The sequence below is a fragment of the Corylus avellana genome, chromosome ca2, assembly GCF_901000735.1.
Source record: "Corylus avellana chromosome ca2, CavTom2PMs-1.0".
In the NCBI taxonomy this organism is placed as follows: domain Eukaryota; kingdom Viridiplantae; phylum Streptophyta; class Magnoliopsida; order Fagales; family Betulaceae; genus Corylus; species Corylus avellana.
This window is the reverse complement of record NC_081542.1, coordinates 22,517,809-22,538,005: the sequence shown is the minus strand read 5'-3', so window position 1 is coordinate 22,538,005 and position 20,197 is coordinate 22,517,809. Positions and strand designations below refer to the sequence as shown.

Here is a 20,197-nt window from a genome sequence, read left to right as displayed (position 1 = left end):
ACTCTCCAGCTTGGTAATCGCTTGGGTGTTGACCATTGTCGCACTTCTCACGTCATCGATGGATTGGTTGGTCATCTTCGTGAAGTCCCTTAGAGTTTCTTCCAACGACTGTGAAACCGATGTTGGTGCTTGAGTGGGAGCTTCGTAAGCAGAAGATGGTACTAGCTGGGATGAGCGACCATGAGTCAAAACCGGTGGAAATCTAGGCGGGTATTGATTGTGAGCATGATGAGGAGCTCCTCCCTGATTTACAGATTGGTTCTGCTTCCATGAAAATTTAGGGTGGTTCTGCCACCCTGGATTGTAGGTCTTAGAATATGGTCCATTTGACTGCTCCCGATAATCATTGAAAGCAGTCACTTGTTCCATAGGATACTTGGCAAAAGCTGGCATAGATGGACAATTCTGTGCTTAGTGCATAGGACTAGCACAGATGGAACAACTATCAACATTGAAAGTGTTGGCAGCATTGATGGACTGACCTACAACGAGAGCATCTACCTTCTTGGTGAGAGCATCTATCTTAATCATCAAATCAGTGTCCACCTTAACCTTATAGATGCATCCTTTCTTGGGGATACAGGCAAATTTATCCTAATAATGTGAAAAATCCCACTACTGTGACTTGTCGGACAACTTGTCCAATGCCTTATATGTTTCATCCCCCGTCAAACTTAAGAATGCCCCCCATTCATTGACTCGATCATACTACGGTTGGATTGGGTCAATCCTTGGTAGAAGAACTGAACGAGTCTCCACTTCTCATATCCATGTGGAGGGCATCTTATCAACAACTCCTTGAACCTCTCCCAACTTTCTGAAAACTTCTCATCCTCCTTCTGAGTGAAAGACCTAATCTCCTTCCTGCATTCATTTACCTTTGACATTGGGAAAAACTTGTTATAGAACTTTCTCAACAAACTTTCCCAATATGTAATGGACCCAGGCGTGTTGTAATCCCACCATGCCCTGGCTTTATCGTGCAGGGAGAAAGAAAATAGTCTAAGGTGGACAGACTCTTCAGAAAAATTTTGGAATTTGAAGGTGGCGCACATGTCCTTGAATTTCTTTACATGACTGTAAGGATTTTCAAGTTCTAGGCCAGGGAACGATGGTAGGAGTTCGATAACATGTGGCTTCAAATCAAAATGGGTAGCATTGGTTGATGGCAACACTATACATGAATGGGAGTTAGTTGCAACGGGTGGGAACAAATCCTTGAGGGATGTAGTGAAATCCACATTCCAAGCTCTAGCTTGCTCAAAATTCTCAGCTCTCGGATCCCCATGCTCAACCCTAGGTTGCTCCACATTCTGGGGTATGTTATCTCATTGGTCTCCCATTTCACCTCTATTCTCACTTTCAACAAGTGCTCTCCGAGTTCTCCTAAGATTTCATTCTAAGTCAGGATCTAAGGGTATCAACTGTAGATTCAAGGATCTCCGACCAAGCATACACCAATCACAAGAGCTCAAATGAACTAACTAAACAACAATGAAATATTCACAAAAAGAAAAACAAACAAACAAACAAAAGATAATAAAAACATAAACAAAATTTTAACAAAAATAAACCAGAGAAATTGCAAAACAAAACAAAAATTGCACTTAGCTGCTTCTGGTATGCTGATGCTGCTTGCGAAGGTGCGCTCGAGCGTAGGTAAGGTGTGATTGAGAGTACGTGCGCTAGGTCGTCACAGGGGTGCAATCGAGTGTGACTGTGTGTGGTGCCCTTTGGTAGTGCGCTCGATCGTCACTAGAGTGCCATTGAGCATAAACGCACTTGAGCGTAGGCATGGAGTATCGAGCCCAGGTGCGCTCGATCACAGGTGAGGTGCGATCAAGCGTATTTGGGAGCGACTAACTTTCTCCGAAACTGCAAAAAAACAAAAGCAACAAAACACCTTTTTTTTTTTATATTATTTTTTTTATTAGATGAATAAAGAAAACAAATAAAAATAATAAAAACTTGAAAAAATAAAAATTAAATAAAATCTACCTAAACTAGTAGAAAAACGTAAATCAATTTAAACAAAAAATCAATTTTCACAACAACAAACAACTACTTGGCAACGGTGCCAGAATTTGATGTGCAAAATATATTCACCCACAAGCACATGAGTCGTTTGTAGTAGAGTGTGTGCAAGTACGAGGTCAAACCACGGGGAGTTGTGTTTGCAAAAACCAATTTCTAATTTAAACTAAATTATGTTTTAACCTAGTTCCGAAGTTGGTGATTTTGTCGTGCAAAATAAAACATAAACTATTGAAAATTATTAAAACAATTAATAGAAAATACTAAGGTTTTTAGAATCCACTGCACCAAATCAATACGACAAACTCCTATGTTTTCGATCATAAAATTCGAAAAGCGATGAAAATCCAAACATGTTCTATTATCTATAAACCCTATCGAAAGATTCAATGCATCCATCTGTGTACAAATCACAACGAATATTCCACTTAAACCAAATCACATTGCATATCCGATTTAAATTGAATCATTCGATGTATGCATTGGATGAAAAACATCAAATATCCAACTTTTGAAAATAAGCAATCACAATCAATCACACGAATTTAATCTTGCAATTGAAACAACAGTAGAACATCAAACTTTATTTTGATATCAAAATCGTATGAACAAAAACATAAAAGTATGAACATAAGTCAATGGTGAGGCCTCATCCTCAACCCCCATGACTAAACACAACATAATGAGTTCAATTGATAGCATAAAATTAATCACACTTACAAAAGAACACAAAATGTGAGCACGAAGAACGTGAAACCTCAAAAATTGTGAGAGAACGTTGCCTCCAATATATTTTTACAAGAGAAAAATGTGTTATTTATAACCTAAACTTGGGTTCTGGCGCTGCCAGGTCAGCGCGAGTGCTCTCGATCACACCCTAGGTGCGCTCGAGCACAATCGGGACTTCATCAGGTCTTTCGCGGTGCAGGCGTGCGCTTGAGCGTGCCTTGCATGGGCTCGAGCGCACTGCGCTCGATCACTACATTGTGCGCTCGATCGCACTTTTAGGGATCTTCAATTCCTTTGCTTATTTTCACCTTCAAACCGCAGTTTTCTCTCAATGACCTACAATACACCAAAACACCAAAACTAACAAAAAAATCAGAAAATAACAAAGCTAAGAACTTTACAAACATAAGTTAAGGGGCCCAAATATACAATATTTGACACTCATCAGTGAACCAGCCGAGGAGCTGGTTGAAGTAGTTATGGGGGAAGGCAAAGTTGTGAGGATCGGCTCACAACTAACCCCAGAAGTCCGAGAAGGCCTTGTCACCTTTCTTTGGGAAAACATGGAGCTATTTGCAGGGACACACGAAGACATTCCAAGGATCAGCACCGAGGAGATTGTCCATCATCTGAATGTGGACCTGCAGATGAAGCTAGTAAAGCAAAAGAGAAGGAAATTCACTCCTGAGCAAAACATGGCCATCGTTGAAGAGGTGGAGAAGTTGCTCGAGGCTGGATTCATCGAGGAGGTTTACTATCCTGATTGGTTGGCCAATGTAGTGTTGGTCAAGAAGTCCAATGGGAAGTGGAGGATGTGTGTGGACTTCACCGACCTGAACAAGGAGTGCCCAAAGGGTAGCTTTCCACTACCGTGAATTGATGCGCTAGTGGATTCAACGGCTGGTTATGGGCTGCTCAGTTTCATGGATGCTTTTTCTGGCTATAACCAGATTTACATGCATGAGGCTGACCAAGAGAAAACTGCATTCATCACGGACTGAGGCTTGTACTGCTACAAAGTCATGCCGTTCGGTCTAAAGAATGCTGAGGCCACTTACCAGAGGCCGGCGAACAAGATGTTTCGAGATCAGATCGGAAGAAATATGCAAGTCTACATCGATGACATGCTTGTCAAGAGTGTGCTACCACTCGACCACTCCCATGATTTGCAAGAAACATTCAAGACGTTGAGGCAATACAAGATGAAGTTAAATCCTGCAAAGTGTGCTTTCGAAGTTTCCTCAGGAAAGTTCCTCAGTTTCATGGTGTCTAACCAAGGAATCAAAGCCAACCCTGAAAAGATCCAAGCAGTCCTAGACATGCAATCCCCGAAGAATATGAAGCATGTTCAGCAACTGACGGGAAGGATTGCAGCACTGAATAGGTTCATCTCTCGGTCAACTAACAAATGCCTCCCTTTCTTCAAGATCTTAAAAAAGGCATTTGAGTGGTTCGAGGAGTGTGAGCAAGCATTTGAGCAACTAAAGAAGTACCTAGCCAGCCCACCTTTGTTGAGCCGAACAATTCCTGGAGAAATATTGTACCTATACCTAGCTGTACAGCCAATTGTGGTTAGTGCAGCATTGATCCTAGAAGAAGAGGGCGTCCAAAAGCCAGTATAATTCATCAACCGAGCATTGAGAGGAGCCGAGGAAAGATATGAGCAAATGGTGAAGCTTGCCTTCGCTTTGACCATTGCATCAAGGAAGCTTCATCCATACTTCGAGGCTCATTCAATCAAAGTCCTAACTGAGTACCCACATAAGAAGGTGATGCGCTAGATCTGTCTAATAGATTAGCTAATTGGGCAATCGAAATAGGGGAGTTCGATATTGAGTTCGTCCCTCAAAACACCATCAATGGACAGGCCCTCAAAGGCTTCTTGGCAGAATTCACGAATTTGCTAGAAACACAAGAATGCCTGAGGGACGAAGTATGGGTGATCTACGTGGATGGATCATCCAGAAAGAAGAATGGTGGAGCAGAAGTGGTGTTGATAACACTAGATGGAGAAGAGTTGCGTAGTTCTTTGAGGCTGGAGTTCAAGAGTACCAACAATGAAGCCAAATATGAAGTAGTCTTAGCAGGAGTTAGCTTGGCTCTAGAGATGGGAACAGAATTTGTTGAAGTATGAAGCGACTCCCAGGTGATTGTCGGACACGTCCGAGGAGAATTTGAGACCAAAGGGGAGAAGATGAAGCTATACTTATCTAAAGTACAAAAAATGCAGAATTTTTTCAAAAAATTCTGTATAATCAAAATCCCAAGGAAAGAGAATGAACAGGCAAATCATTTGGCTCGGATAGGTTCAGCAACCGAGGGCGGTGTGAAAGAAACCAAAGAACCAGTCCAAATTCTACTCAAGCTTGCTATAAACAAGGAGAGAATGGTTTTAGCAATAGAGGTGATGCCAAAATGGGCAGAAGAGTTGGTGGAATTTTTGGCGAAGGGAACTCTTCCAACTAACAAAAAGAAAGTAGTCCAATTGAGGACAATGGCTGCTCGGTTCAGCATGGTAAATGGAACCATCTACAAACGACGTTTCATGTTACCCATTCTCAAGTGTGTCTCTAAGGAGGAAGGTGATTACATCCTCCGAGAGATTCATGAAGGCATCTATGGCAGTCATTTGGGTGCAAGAATGTTGGCACACAAAGCTGTCCGAGCAGGTTTCTACTGGCAGAATATGAGTCAGGACTCGATGAAAATGGTTAGGACTTGCGACAATTGCCAACACTTTGCCAATGTTTCCAAGCAACCCCCTGAGGAGCTAAGTTTCATTTCCTCACCTTGGCCCTTCTCGCAGTGGGGGGTAAATATAGTAGGACCATTGTCCCAAGGAAAGGGGGGTGTTCGGTTCGTAGTGGTGGCAGTAGATTACTTCACAAAATGGGCAGAAGTGGAGGCCTTGGTGAACAAAACAACCAAATGCATGGAGAGGTTCCTCTGGAAGAATGTCATATGTCGGTATGGCATTCCACACGCATTTGTAACTGACAATGGGAAGCAATTTGATTGTGACTCATTCCGAGATTGATGTGCCAAGTTCCATATCAAGAACTACTTCTCATCCTCGAGACATCCATAAGCGAATGGGCAAGTAGAAGCCACCAACAAGAACATGTTCAAGATGCTGAAGAAGAAGCCTGGCGAGCGCAAAGGAGAGTGAGCCAAGGATCTCCCAGAAGTCCAATGGGCATACCAAACTACGAAGAAGACTCCAAGCGAAGAGACTCCTTATGCTCTTCCTTTGCGAGCGAAATAGTAATCCCAGCCAAGGTTGGATCGGTAAGCTTCCACACAGAAACCTTTCTGCCCGAGTGCAGTGATGAAGGCATCAAGCTACATCTTGACTTGTTGCAGGAGAGGCGAGACCAGGCCCAAGTAACCATGGCAGCATACCAAGAGAGGGTAGCTCGGTACTTCAACCAAAAGGTCAAGAACTGAAGCTTCAAGCTGGGAGACTTGGTCTTGCGAAAAGTTACTATCGCCACCAAAGACCCAGCCAAGGGCAAGGTAGCTCCAAATTGGGAAGGACCTTACAAAGTAATGGCATGCCATAAAGCTAGAGCATATCACCTCGAAGACAGAGAGGGGAAGGCACTCTTGAGGCCATGGAATGCCAAGCATCTGAAGAAATACTATGTTTAAATTGCTTAGCTTCAATTTAAATTTACTTTGTAAAAGCATCGTATTAATCCAAGGAATATTAAAAAATTATTGTGTTAATGTCTACCTCAGTGAAAAATATCTGTAAAGGCACTTTCCCGAGTCCAAGGGTTTAAGAAAAATAGCCATAAAGGCGCATTCCAAACTTAGCCCAATTAAAGAGTTTAAAATCTCGGACACAGGTTAATTCTAAACACTAAAATACCTCGGTGAAATATAGCCAATAAGGCGCTCTCTCGAGGCTAACATTCATGAAATATAGCCGTAAAGGCGCTTTTCGAACTTAACCCATTAAGAACATAAAGCCTCTGAAGAAAGATTGTTCAAAGATTAGACTACCTCGGAGAAATATAGCCGATAAGGCGCTTTCTCGAGGCCCACATTCAAGAAAAATAGCCGTAAAGGCGCTTTATGAACTTAGCCCATTTTAAGAATGAAAAGCCTCAAAAGAAGGCTCATTTGAAGGCTAAAATACCTCAGTGAAAGACAACCACAAGGGTGCTTTCCAGAGGCCAAGCATTCAAAAAATTAGACTTAAAGTTTATTTTCAAAAGATTGCAAAAGGAAAGGAATAGTGTTGTGCCAATTACCCACCTAAATTAATAGGCAAATACTTGGTACATTTTACTCGCAAGTGCACAAGATCAAATGATAGTATAGCAAGCAAATACGAGATCATTCCCACGAGGATTGGTAAATTATGTTTAGAAGTAATTTCCTATTTAATCAAACAGATAAAATTCAATTGTCACGATTGAATTAAAATAAAAGCTACACTAAAACTAAAAAAGGATTAGGGTTTTGATATCCACCACTAATCAGACTAATTAAGATAACAATATGCCAATTCGCCAATCATACCGGTATATTTAATGTTTGCCAACCTAAGGGCATGAGTGTATACTCCTTAAGCTATAGATTTTCCTAAGCAACGAATTAGGCATGGGTGTATACTCTAATTCTTTTCTTTCTTAAAGGATTTAGCATAGGTATATACTAAGTTGTTCTTTAAGAAAGCATAAATCTATGGAAACCGACAAACCATGAGGCCAAGGGCATGGGTGTATACTCCCGATTCCCCATGTTGATTAACCCAAGAACCCAGTGTGGATTTCTTTTGTTACTCTTATTAAACCCAGGACTTGGTCATCTAAATTGATTTAATTAACAAGTCTATACCACATGCTTATGTTGATCAGGCAAACACATATGAGGAATACAAGAAAACAAGAGTTAATCAAGTTAAATACACCAAAATATAATTGTAGCAAAGGCGCCAATACTGAAATCATAAATAGTCATGACTAGGGCTTCAATCTAGCCCCAATTAAAATATAAACTACATAACAAAATAAAAGGTGGAAGAGAAGAAAAATCGAAACTCCTCTTGATCTAGCCTTTAGTTCCTTTCCAAAGCTTGTGCCTCTTTTCTCCACACTTATTCCTAGAAGCTAAGAGGTCTATTTATAGGCCTTTAGAAGTCCTTGTTACACTAGTAAACCTAGAAAATTCGTAGGGTTTAATCCTATTACAAGTAGGACTTGGACTACCCTAATATGGAAGGAAAGGGCATTCTGGCCACAGCTCATTGTTCTCTAGCGCACGGGTGCGCTCGATCGCAGCCCATGTGCGCTCGATCGCAGGACTACAATCGATTGTATATGTTAGACACTCGATCGCAGATGGAATCGAGGATGTTGCTTGTGCGCACAAGCGCACGCCTTGCGCTCATCTAGTTCTCTTGCTTGTAGTGCGCTCAATCGCAGGTCTCCTGCGATCGATCGCACTATCAAAGCCTTCAGCTTTTCCCAAATTTGCTCTTTAAGCTCAATACGTCCAGGTTTTCTTCCTTTTCTTCCAAAGACCTACAAAGACACAGAAAATACAGAAAAGGAATAAAATGGCATAAACTAACAACACTAAGGAATTAACACATATACGTTTAAGGGCTAAAATATGAATATTTTGGCACTTAACAAAAAGCAAACCAGAGTTGGACAAAATGAACTTTTTGATTAATATTCAAATATTATAAAAGTATCATTCGTCCTCATGTTCAGAAATCCCGACATTACCCGCGGGCCCAACCTTGATCTCTTGTCCAAGAAGCAAAGGAGAACTGCCTAAAATAGTTTCGAGCTTTCTCGTTGTAATGACGAAGCTACCCCTTCACATGATCGAACTTCTCCTTGAGTCCCCTTGACCTTGCCTTGGCCTTCTCAACTCTCGAACATTGCACCGAGGCCTCCCTCTATGCTTCCTTAAGCTGCGAAGACACTCGAGTTATCCTATCTTCGGAGGAAATACATTGCAGCTTAGCATCGGTGCATCTCTCCTCAATTTGCTTGAGCTCCTCCCCGAGGATTGAATGGTCTTCACCAAGCTTCTCAAACTTTTCCTTCATCGCCATGAGCTCGGCTTCTAGGCTCTCAGCTCGATAATTGGACTCAAAAACTTTAGAGTTAGCTTTTTTAGGTTTGTTCTCCGTGAGCGACAACTGTTGAGCTGAGAGAAGCAGTTCATTTTATTGTTGGGCCAAAAGCTCCTTCAACCGACCTTTCTCAGCCTCGGACTCCTCCAATCTCTTTAGCAGACTCTCAGTCATTGAAGTCGAGCTCTGAAGGTGGTTCTTAAAGTCGCAGTAGAGGAATAGTGTCTTCATAATACCCTGCAAAAGAGGAGCATAGTGAGCCAATTTATAAAAAGCATAAACAGAGGAAGAGAATAAGGAGCACATACGACCAATTGGTAGTAAATATTCCACTCCATCACTTCCCTTGGAGACTTGTCGCCAGCACCCTTCAGGCAGTCCAAGGGGATCAAATTGGCTAAGGCACTGAAAGGATTCCCCAGCAATCCCCAGCTCAATCGGTAAGGGGCGGGCCAACCGTCCAACTCAAAGTCCTCAGGTTAACCAAGGAATTGGCCCGCTGAGAAGCCACGGTGAAATGATCCTCGGTCGAGCAAGGAGTCTCCCCGATATGACTCGGTGTCATCGCAAACTAAGGATTAACCTCATTTTCACGAGGCAATTCTAAGGAGTGGGATCCAACCTCGCATTGATAAGGAATTCCTTCGGGTTCTCTGGTAGTTTCTGTATCCTTGGGTTAAAGTTGAGAAGGATTGGGCTCGGCTCTACAAGCCTCTACACTCTTAGACTTAGCCTCCTCTGAAATCAACATGGCCTTGCCATCATCCTCGACAATCTCTATAACGGCAGGCTCCTCCACCAAGAATTCCGAGCGTCGGGGAATATGAGCAGTGACTTCCTTTAGGAGGCACTCCACGTGGCCCTAAGACTACTCATTAGAACCAAAAGCTGAAGGAGTCACGGATTCCTGGGAAAGGGATGAAGCAGGCACAGCTGTGTTTTATGACAAATTTCACACAAATTAATAGACAAATATTTGGTACGCTTTAACTCGCAAGTGCACAATATCGAAACAGTAGTATAGGGTGCAAGTACGAGATCGTTCCCACGGGGATTGTTGATTTTGCTTAGAATTTATTAAAATATCAACTTTGTCACAAAATTGCTACTATGAAAAAGGAATACAAAAAAATGAAAGGTAGAGCTTTGATATCCACCACTAATCATGCTCAATAATATAACAATATGCCAATGTTCCAATCATATTATGAATACCTAATGTTTACCAATCTAAGGGCATGGGTGTCTACTCCTTAAGCTATTGATTTTCCTAAGCAACGAATTAGGCATGGGTATCTACTCTAATTCTTTTCTTTCTTAAAGGATTTACATGGGTGTCTACTAAGTTGTTCTTTAAGAAAGCATAAATCTATCAAAATTGACAAATACATGAGGCCTAGGGCATGGGTGTCTTCTCCCGGTTCCCCATGTTGATTAACCCAAGAACCTGTGAGAAGATTCTTTTGTTACTCTATTAAGCCCGGGACTTGATCATCCAAATTGACTTAAATAACTAATCCATACCGCATGCATATAATGGCCAATCACACACATATGAGGAATTCGATAAAACAGAAATTAATCAAGTTAAGCATCACAATTTGATTATCACAAAGCCGTCAATATTGATATATTAAAGAAACATAATTAGGGCTTCAATGTAGCCCTACTAAAGTAACTAGTTACACATAATTAAAATAAAGGGAAAACTGCTCCTAGAAGTAGCCTCCACCTTTCCAAAGTTGTTTATCGAAAGTCCCTTTTCTAAGAAGCTTAAGGGGATCAAATCAGAATTTCTCTAATTGGAGTCAAAATCGGATTGGATTCAAATTTGGATTTTGCATATGTCTTGGTATTCTGATCATAACTTTCAGCTCAAGTATTCGATTGAGGTCGCATTGGAAAGATATCTCAAAATTATACAAATCATTGTGAAATAGTAATTTCCTAATTCGGACTTCTGCTATGCCAAAATTGTCTCACAATAAAAGAACACAAATCTGGACGAATCCTATTCCGATTTGTACTAAGATTACTTCCTAGTTGGACTAGGAGGCTGGACTCCGAATTTCCCAGGATTACTAGGGGTTCTAAGACTCTCTTAAGCCCTATAAATAGACCTCTATGCCTCACAATTTAATGCATAATTGAGGAGACACAATTCCATACAACTTTGGGGAGAGGAATTGGAGGCTACTTCAAGCTGTCGTTTTTGGTTCTTTCTTTCCCTTTTCTTTATAGTTTTACTTTAATTATGTGTAACTAATTCTTTAGTAGGGCTAGATTGAAGCCCTAATTATGTTATTTAATATTTTAATATTGGCGCCTCTGTGATAATCATATTGTAATGCTTAACTTGATTAATTCCTATTTTATTGAATTCCTCATATGTGTGTGACTGGCCATTATATGCATGTAGTATGGATTAGTTGTTTAAGTCAATTTGGATGATCTAGTCCTGGGATTAATAGAGTAACAAAAGAATTCCTCATGGGTTCTTGGGTTAATCAGCATGGAAAACCTGGAGTATACACCCATGCCCTAGGTTTCGTGTGTTTGTCGATTTTCATAAATTTATGCTTTCTTAAAGAACAACTTAGTATACACCCATACTAAATCCTTTAAGAAAGAAAAGAGTTAGAGTATATACCCATGCCCAATTCGTTGCTTAGGAAAATCTATAGCTTAAGGAGTATACACCCATACCCTTAGGTTGGCAAACATTAAGTATTCATAATATGATTGGAACATTGGCATATTGTTATATTATTGAGCATGATTAGTGGTGGATATCAAAGCCCTACCTTTTCATTTATCTTTACTTCTTTTCCATAATATCAATTTAGTGACAATCTTGATATTTTAATCAATTCTAAGCAAAATCAACAATCCTCGTGGGAATGATCTCGTACTTGCTGCACTATACTATCATTTGATCTTGTGCACTTGCGAGTAAAACGTACCAATTATTATCTATTAATTTATGCAGTATTTGGCACAACAATTTTTTGGCGCCGTTGCCGGGGATTGTTTAATTTTGTTTAGACTTCTTTCCTAGTTTGCATTATTTTGTTTTAATTTTTTTTTTTTTCGCAGTTCATGTTCTGCCTTCAGAGGTGCGCTCGAGCACTTATACCAATGCGATTGAGCGCACTAGCAAGTGCGATCGATCGCACATCCAGACAACAGCACGTAAACTATTTTAATTATAGATCTTTTTTTTTTTCTTTCTTTCGTTTCATGCAGGGTCATTCGAGTCTACATTTTTGTAAGTCTTTATTTTTAATTTTGTTTCCCTTTTAGTTTTAACTTTGTTATTTTATTTTTGTTCTCATGTGGGGAAGCATTCCGACACCCCATGGACCATGTTCATATTGCCATAACCCTTATCACCATGTTAGAAATTGTCCCTCACCAAGGCAATTTTCTAACCATTCTTATGGGCATATGAACACATCATTCTCTAGACCGAGGGACGACAGCTATTTTGATTCTTATAACCCAACATGGAGCCAACAGTCAAATCTCTCATGGCATGCTCAAGTTCCTGGAAATCCTGCTCCACAATTTTATGAACTGCACCATCAATCAAATCCGCAGTTCTAGGATCATTCATATTCTTCTCAATCAGCTCCACTACAGCAATATCAGGCTGAACCACATCCTCTTGAGTTTTCTGAAAAGTCGTTAGCTATGATCAGTTTGGTGACCAATAAAACACGGCAAGACATTGAGGAGATGAAGGCCCACCGCAAACAGAAAGGCGATATTCTCAAAGAAGTAGAAGAAAAAGCATACCAAGAGGAGCCATCTCCACAGTTCTATGGTCAATCATATCCTTGTCTTAGCCCAAGTCTAAGGTAATCCATTTTTAGGATAGAAGCTCAAGAAGAGGTGCCATCTCCCATATATGATTATTCATATTCATCTCCACATCAACAATACCAAGAAGAACCACCTCCTCTGAAGAGTTCTGCCTTAGAAAAAGCATATGCTGCCTTAGAAAAAGAGCATGCTACCTATAAAGAAGAGATGTCAGCTCATCTTAGCTAAATGGAGGAAAGCAAGCGATCATTTGAAAGGATGGAGAACTCTCGCACACAATCATTTGAAAGGATGGAGGCTCACCTCAAGCAAATATGAGACATACTTAAAGAGGAAGAAGAAGAAGAGTGCCAAGGTCAGTTAGTGGCTAATCCTAATAAGCACTACATGGAGGAAGAGTGCACCTACTATCATGAGCAAGCTGTCACATTGAGGAGTGAAGTAGTGATTGAAAATTAAGTGGATGAGAGGAAGGGGGAGCAAACTGAGGTTCCACAAGAACCACATCGGGAAAAAGAAGAGAGCACTGAGAATTCTTCAACATCATCTCTTATTCTCGAAGTACCAAGAGTCCAGGAGAGAATTTTGTCAGAGATGCCAAGTGAGCAAATTGAGGACATCAAGATAGGAAAACTCAAGTTTTATTCCAGTTCAAGATTCCCCACCGTATAAGAAACTGTTTGAGAAAACTCAGATTGGTCCACCCCGATCTACAGACAATTGGAATCCCCTTGTTAGAGGAAAAAATTATTCTCTTTGGTGCAAGAACAGAAAAGATTGGTGCTTCAAGTTTAAGAGGAGGACAACAGTTTGGCTGAAGATCTTAAACTTAGCATTCAGGGGAGGCACCCCATAGCATATCCTTTTTATTTCTTTGTTTGTTTTTATTTCATTTTTAGTTTATTTTTACTTTTATTTTGTTTTTGTTTTCCTTTGTTACTATAGTGTTTTGTTTTGCAGGGACAAGTGTACTTTAGTTCAAGTTTAGGGGTGAGCTATGAGCAATGTCATTCCAGGCAGTTCATCCATCTCCCGGGTAAGATCTTTCTATGTTATACACACATTGGGGACAATGTGTAATTTAAGTTTGGGGGTATAGGAGACACTTTACACACACTTGGTCCCATTTTTTGAAAAAATGCATGTTCATGTTGGTCTTAAAATTTTGGTTGATCTTAAAAACCGTGATTTGATTTTCATTGGTGAGCTTAAAATTTTGAACACATGATCTGATAATTGAGTTTTTAAGTTTGGTTACTTATTTTGGACAATTGAGAATTTACATGTTTGACCTGATATTACACAAGCATATTAGTACATAATTTGTAGGGTATGACATGAAAGTCTGATGCGTATATTTCTATGTCTTGGGAAAACTAGATGACTTATTAGATGGATACTTTGACATATTTATATATATAAAATGAGAAAAAGAAGTATAAAAAAAATGATCATTGATTTTTCACTAAATAACTGGACCTTTTGCCTCATTAAGCATTGAGTGTTCATGTCAAAAGGTGAGAATTTTGATTTCATTAATGTCATAGCTAGTTTGGTTTCGTAGCCTTTTTGACTTGAGTTAGTAAATCCTTAGGGGTGTCTTTACACCTAATGTCCTAGAACCATCTGGATTGGGAGTCATTGGCCTAACACTCGCTACATGGGTCTATTACAAAGCTTAAGGGAACCAAACATTGCACAGCCTGACCAAAAAAAAAAAAAAAAGAGAAAGAAAGTTATGCCATAGTTATTCATTTTGATGGGAATTTCAGTGTACTTTGAAGATATTGAGACTTTGCACATTGGAATTAGTTAGTTCACTTTACACTGTCACAAACTTGTGATGACTTAGCTGGTCTTTTGTGAGTAATTAAACTTTAAAATTTCAATTCATTGTGTAGATGGAGTTTGTCATTTTAAACTTGCCAATGAATGAAAATCATGGTTTTGAGTGACACTTCAATTTTTGGATAACATGAACTTTGCATAATGTTTGTGAGTAACATTCCTGAAAAACCCTCATGAGACTTCACTCGTTCTCTAGGGAATGCCTAGAGGTTTAAAAGGCTTGTTGCATACGCTAAATGCAATCGTGCATCCCATGAATGATTGATTTATCTTTTTGTTTTCTGTTTTTCATTTTGTTTTTAGTTTCATATTGCTAAGGGACTAGCAATATGTAAATTTGGGGGTGTGATAAGTGCCAAAATATTCATGTTTTATCCCTTAATTTACACCTGTTAATTTCTTAGTCTTGTTATGTTATGCTATTTTATTTCCTTTTTGTGTTTTTTGTGTTTTTGTAGGTCATGGAAGAAAAGAAAGCGTTTACGAAAAAGTTCCAAGCTTAAAGGGCAAATTGGGAAGACCTAGAAGATATGGTTAAGCTTAACCAATCATAATAGAGGAACTAGATGATGTGATTAAGTTTAATCAAATAAAGGAAAGGATTAAATCGAAATTTCTCTAATTTGAGTGAAAATCGGATTGGATTCAAATTTGGATTCTACACATATGTCGGTATTTTGACCATAACTTTCAGCTTAAGTATCCGATTGAGGTGATTCTAGCGGCATTGAAAAATTTTCTCAAAATTATATAAATCATTGTGAAATAGAATTTTCCCAATTCTGAGTTCTGTTATGCCAAAATCATCCCACAATAAAAGAACGCAAATGTGGACGAATCCTATTTCGATTTGCACTACAATTACTTCCTAATTGGACTAGGAGGCTGGACTGCGAATTTCCTAGGATTACTAGGGCTTCTAGGACTCTCCTAAGCCCTATAAATAGACCTCCAAGTCTCACAATTTAGGGGACACAATTGAAGAGACAACTTTGGAGAGGAGAATTTGCAGGCTACTTTTAGGAGTTCTTTCTTTCCCTTTTCCTTTTAGTTTTATTTTAATTATGTGTAACTAAACTCTTTAGTAGGACTAGATTGAAGCCCTAATTATGTTTCTTTAATATATTAATATTGGCGTCTTTGTGATAATCATATTGTGATGCTTAATTTGATTAATTCATGTTTTATTGAATTCCTCATATGTGTGTGATTAGCCATTATATACATATGGTATGGATTAGTTATTTAAGTCAATTTGGATGATCTAGTCCTGAGCTTAGAACCTGTTTGGGATTGCGTTTGAACAATAGATCTTTTAAGTCAAAAAGAGCTTTTGGGCAAAAGCTTTATTTTTAAGCTTTTGTCAGAGTGTGTTTTAACTATTTTTAGGCTTTTTGGGCCCTTAAAAGTGCTTTTAATTTTTTTACCAAACGAGTACTTTTTTCTTCAAACAGACTTTTTAAGTGTTAAAAACACTTTTAGACCTCTCAAACGCAATCCCAAATAGGCCCTTAATAGAGTAACAAAAGAATCTCCTCACAGATTCTTGAGTTAATCAACATGGGGAACCGGGAGTTGACACCCATGCCCTAGATTCCATGTGTTTGTCGATTTTCATAAATTTATGCTTTCCTAAAGAACAATTTAGTAGATACCCATGTTAAATCCTTTAAGAAAGAAAGAGTTAGAGTATACACCCATGCCTAATTCGTTACTTCGGAAAATCTATAGCTTAAGGAGTATACACCCATGCCCTTAGGTTGGCAAACTTTAAGTATTCATAATATGATTGGAACATTGGCATATTGTTATATTATTGAACATTACTAGTGGTGGATATCAAAGCCCTACCTTTTCATTTATCTTTATTTCTTTTTCATAATATCAATTTCGTGACAAAGTTGATATTTTAATTTAGAAAATAAATTCTAAACAAAATCAACAATCTCCGTGAGAATAATCTCGTATTGGCCGCACTATACTATCGTTTGATCTTGTACACTTGCGAGTAAAACGTAGCAAATATTATATATTAATTTAGGTAGTATTTGTCACAACAACTTGCCCCCAACATCTTCTGCTAAAATAGCCTACGTTTATTTGGTTGGAAAAGAAACCTAGACCAATATGTTGAGCGGATAATATCAGCCCAAAGTTGATAATGTAGCCTAACAAATAAAGTAACTGGGACACCAATTGAAACAATTATAACAATTGGAAGCCAGGCCATTTCACTGTAATAAACCAAAAAACAGGTTGCACTAAAAGCTACAACCATGGTTACTATAGAGATGAAGAGTGTTGTAAGTCCAAACAACAACCTTGCAGGTAATGACTCGAGGAAATCCTCTTCCGCATAACGTGAAATGAGAAATGACAAAAATATTAGTATCGAAGTCAAAGAGGAGACTAGAGCGAATGCATCTGATATGAAGAACACCAAAAAGCACTTATGTGTCAAAAAAATAGGTATTCCTATTTCTTGGTTGTTGCCACCTGGCATAGTAAAAGCTGCAGCAAATACCACTGTGGCAATCAGTGCCGCCACAAGCATGCAATAGTTTGCAGTGTCTTTCATCCACTTTTCACCTTGTTCTTTTAACTTTTCATGATTCTTTGTGAATGATTCCCACGGTGTATCCGTAGGTTCACCTTCTAAATCTTTATTCATCAGCTTCTTGTATGAAGGTGGCACAATCTTTTCTATCTCCTACGATGATCGAGGCATACATAGTTGACAAGTGAAAGTGCAACCAATAAATATGCAATCTAAAGAAAAATAAATTCAAATCATATAATTGTATACCCACCTTAAACCACAATAACTCTTGTTGCATTTGAAGGGCTGCTCCTGATATGATATTTAGTCTCTCTAAAGGAGCCAATCGTCCAACTAAGTGAAGCATGGTGTTATCGTCTGTGTCAATATATTGTGCAATCATACCCTTGATAGAACCTATCTCATATATTAGATTGAATACATTTTCTTGCCGAAGTTTAACAGCAATGTGAAATATACTTCGGTTTTTCTCGTCTACTCTCCATATGAGAGCAGGATAAGAGCGTATAAGTATAATTAGATAATCAACATTCCCTAATTCGGCAGCTTCAAAAAGTAAAGTCGAATGGTTGTCAACTAGTTTTGAGAATTGGTCTTTTGGCAATAGTAGAGTCTCACTCCAGAGGAGTTTAACCAATTCATGAGCTAACGTCTGCATCAAAGCTTTGTTAGACATCCCTTTGAATCCTGAGATTACAAAAAAAAAAAAAAAACTGTTGAAAAATCATTTGGTAAGAAATTAATATCAATTTTATAGTCAACAAAGATGGGGACCTAGGTGATTATTTTAGCAAAATTCCTAGAAAGACATTATATTAAAGTTAAGGAAATTATTTCACCATTCGTTTGTGCTTTCGCACTTCACTTTCAATTTGATAAATTGGAGACGTGTTAGCAGCATTTGTAAATCGAGACCTTCGTTAACTTTCACGTTAATAGATAACTGAAACAACTATATATAAAGCTAATCATGTCCTTTTGTTAAAAAATTCAAAAAATTTTAAAAAAGGAGTTGACCTCCACCTCAACCTTGAATTGGACATGTATTTTTTTATTTTATTTTATTTTATTTTTCTATTCAAAGCAGGAGAGGAGGAAAAGAAGATGAATTGGACATGTATACTTTCCCCTCCATGAGGAGTTTTGGTCACGAAGACCCCGCGACCCGTCACAGAGTCCATCTATATGAATCCTAGCATTGGGGTTGCAGAGTTCAAATATGAGAAAAATATTAACTCTTAGCATTTCTTTTAAAATAATAATAAAAAATAAATAAATAATAAAGAAATATAAAAATATAAAAATCTGTACTTGCACCCTATGTTTATATTAGAAAGAGTTACAAATATTATATATCATTAGAATTTCCCATAGCTTAGGAAGTAAAGAAAGTTTGTGCTAGGTAGGTACGCTAACAGTAGTTTAAGCATCTTTTCCATAGAGATAGCTGACTTTCGTCTCCGAATGCAGAAGGTTTTCTGGCCAACTCTTGCAAAGCTAGCTGGTTGAAGCTATTCTTCTCGGTTGCTAATTTTCGATCCTTTCTCAGAATTTTCAATGCTACATCTGTCCATAAAAAAAATCATTATGTGGTCTGTAATATTGCACTAGAAACCAGTACTCTATCCAACTTCTAAAACTCATATATAGTCAAAGTTATGCCATAATGAAGAATGATTGGTCTTGTGCAATTTTAAGGGAAATTTTAAGTGCTTTTCTGGTGTTTTTCCTAGTATTCTCCTCGTCCTAGATGAATATTATTTTCTAAAAATCGTCTGAGAGAAATAAGGGCCACTTTTTTTTTTCTTTTTTTTTTTTTTTTTCAAATAATATCAACCTACGATCAGGAGAACACCACCAGAGCACCTAATATTTTTCCCAAACTCCCAATTATATATATAGTAGTGAGATCGATGTAGGACATCCCATACATGTCAGTAGAAATAGTGGCAACAAGGATATCAATGCGTTCTTTAGATTCCAAATCTTCACAAGGAGTGAGAGGGTATAGATAGGACACCGGCAATCTCTCTGTCCGTTCAACGCTGCCATGTAAAGTGGTGTCTTTCCATCAATACCACGGATTAATGGCAGTTTCTTGTTCACTTCCACCATCTCCTTAGCAATTAACACGATTCCTGATCCAGCAGCAAAGCAAAGGGCTGTGTTTCCATTTTTGCTTTGTAATGCTATTTCATCCGAACTCATCCGTTTCACCAACACTTTTACAAAAGCTGGACGTTCTGCTGCAACTGCGATGTGAAGAACTGTCTCATTCTCTTCTGTTATGGGACGACCAAACACATCTGAATATTTCTCAAATAGGGCCTCAGCATCTTCCCAATCACCTTTTAGGGCAGCTTGATAGAGACGAATAGAAGTGTCAAGGTATTGAAATCTTATTGTCCCTGGAAATTTTGAAGATCATACCTTTTAATTAGATACTAAAGAAGCACAACGTTAAAGTATTGATTAAATAATTAAATTTACTTATTTCTATCGCGAGCTCAAATTTTTGAAATAAATTGTGATTTATTACAAGAAAATATAAAATATCACATATCTAAGTGATTGCATGGGGACAAAAAATAATGAGAGAGCACTCACTAGCATTAAGTTTATCTACATCTGGGACTGGTTCATCTAATGCCATATTTGATTTAAAGGAAGTGAAAGCTGCTTTATAGTTATCTTGTCTGACTCCTTGCAATCGTCACCTTTGCCTTTTGTCTTTTTACTTGATAACACCCCCTTGGACCTTTTCTTCTTTTGCAAGAAATAAAATCAGATAGATCCAACATATGATTAGTACGTAATTAATATGGCATCGTGTAAGTGTATAGAATATTTAAATAGATGAGCAGATGAAGAGGAGCACTAGTGAGTCACACTACAAGAAAGTTACTCATCAGGGGCGACTAAAAAGTCGCCCCTAATACTCAACTATTAGGGGCGACTATTGAAAGTCGACCCTAATAGTTAAGTATTAGCGTCCACATCGGAGTGGATGCTAATAATGGGTCGAAAGGTTGACTATTAGCGTCCACTGTAAGTCGACCCTAATATACACGCGGGAATTATTCAAGGGGCGGGAAAAATTT

General features: G+C 38.6%; 2 protein-coding genes and 1 non-coding gene across 3 annotated transcripts; 2 read left to right on the top strand and 1 right to left on the bottom strand.

Moving 5' to 3' along the window:
• Positions 1–765: 765 nt before the first annotated feature.
• On the top strand, positions 766–873 carry LOC132173159 (small nucleolar RNA R71). Its single transcript, XR_009439255.1, has one exon. It is a non-coding gene; the product is annotated as a small nucleolar RNA R71 (small nucleolar RNA).
• A 3,557-nt stretch (positions 874–4,430) lies between these two features.
• Positions 4,431–5,800, top strand: LOC132169334 (uncharacterized). The gene is made up of 3 exons (XM_059580385.1): positions 4,431–4,532; positions 4,631–4,891; positions 4,994–5,800. Exons 1-3 carry the CDS (start codon positions 4,431–4,433, stop codon positions 5,798–5,800), a joined length of 1,170 nt encoding a protein of 389 aa, XP_059436368.1.
• A 6,526-nt stretch (positions 5,801–12,326) lies between these two features.
• Positions 12,327–19,749, bottom strand: LOC132169333 (uncharacterized). The gene is made up of 6 exons (XM_059580384.1): positions 19,704–19,749; positions 19,028–19,504; positions 18,549–18,662; positions 17,347–17,783; positions 17,061–17,246; positions 12,327–12,539 (listed from the first exon to the last, which is right to left on the bottom strand). Exons 1-6 carry the CDS (start codon positions 19,747–19,749, stop codon positions 12,327–12,329), a joined length of 1,473 nt encoding a protein of 490 aa, XP_059436367.1.
• Positions 19,750–20,197: the final 448 nt, after the last annotated feature.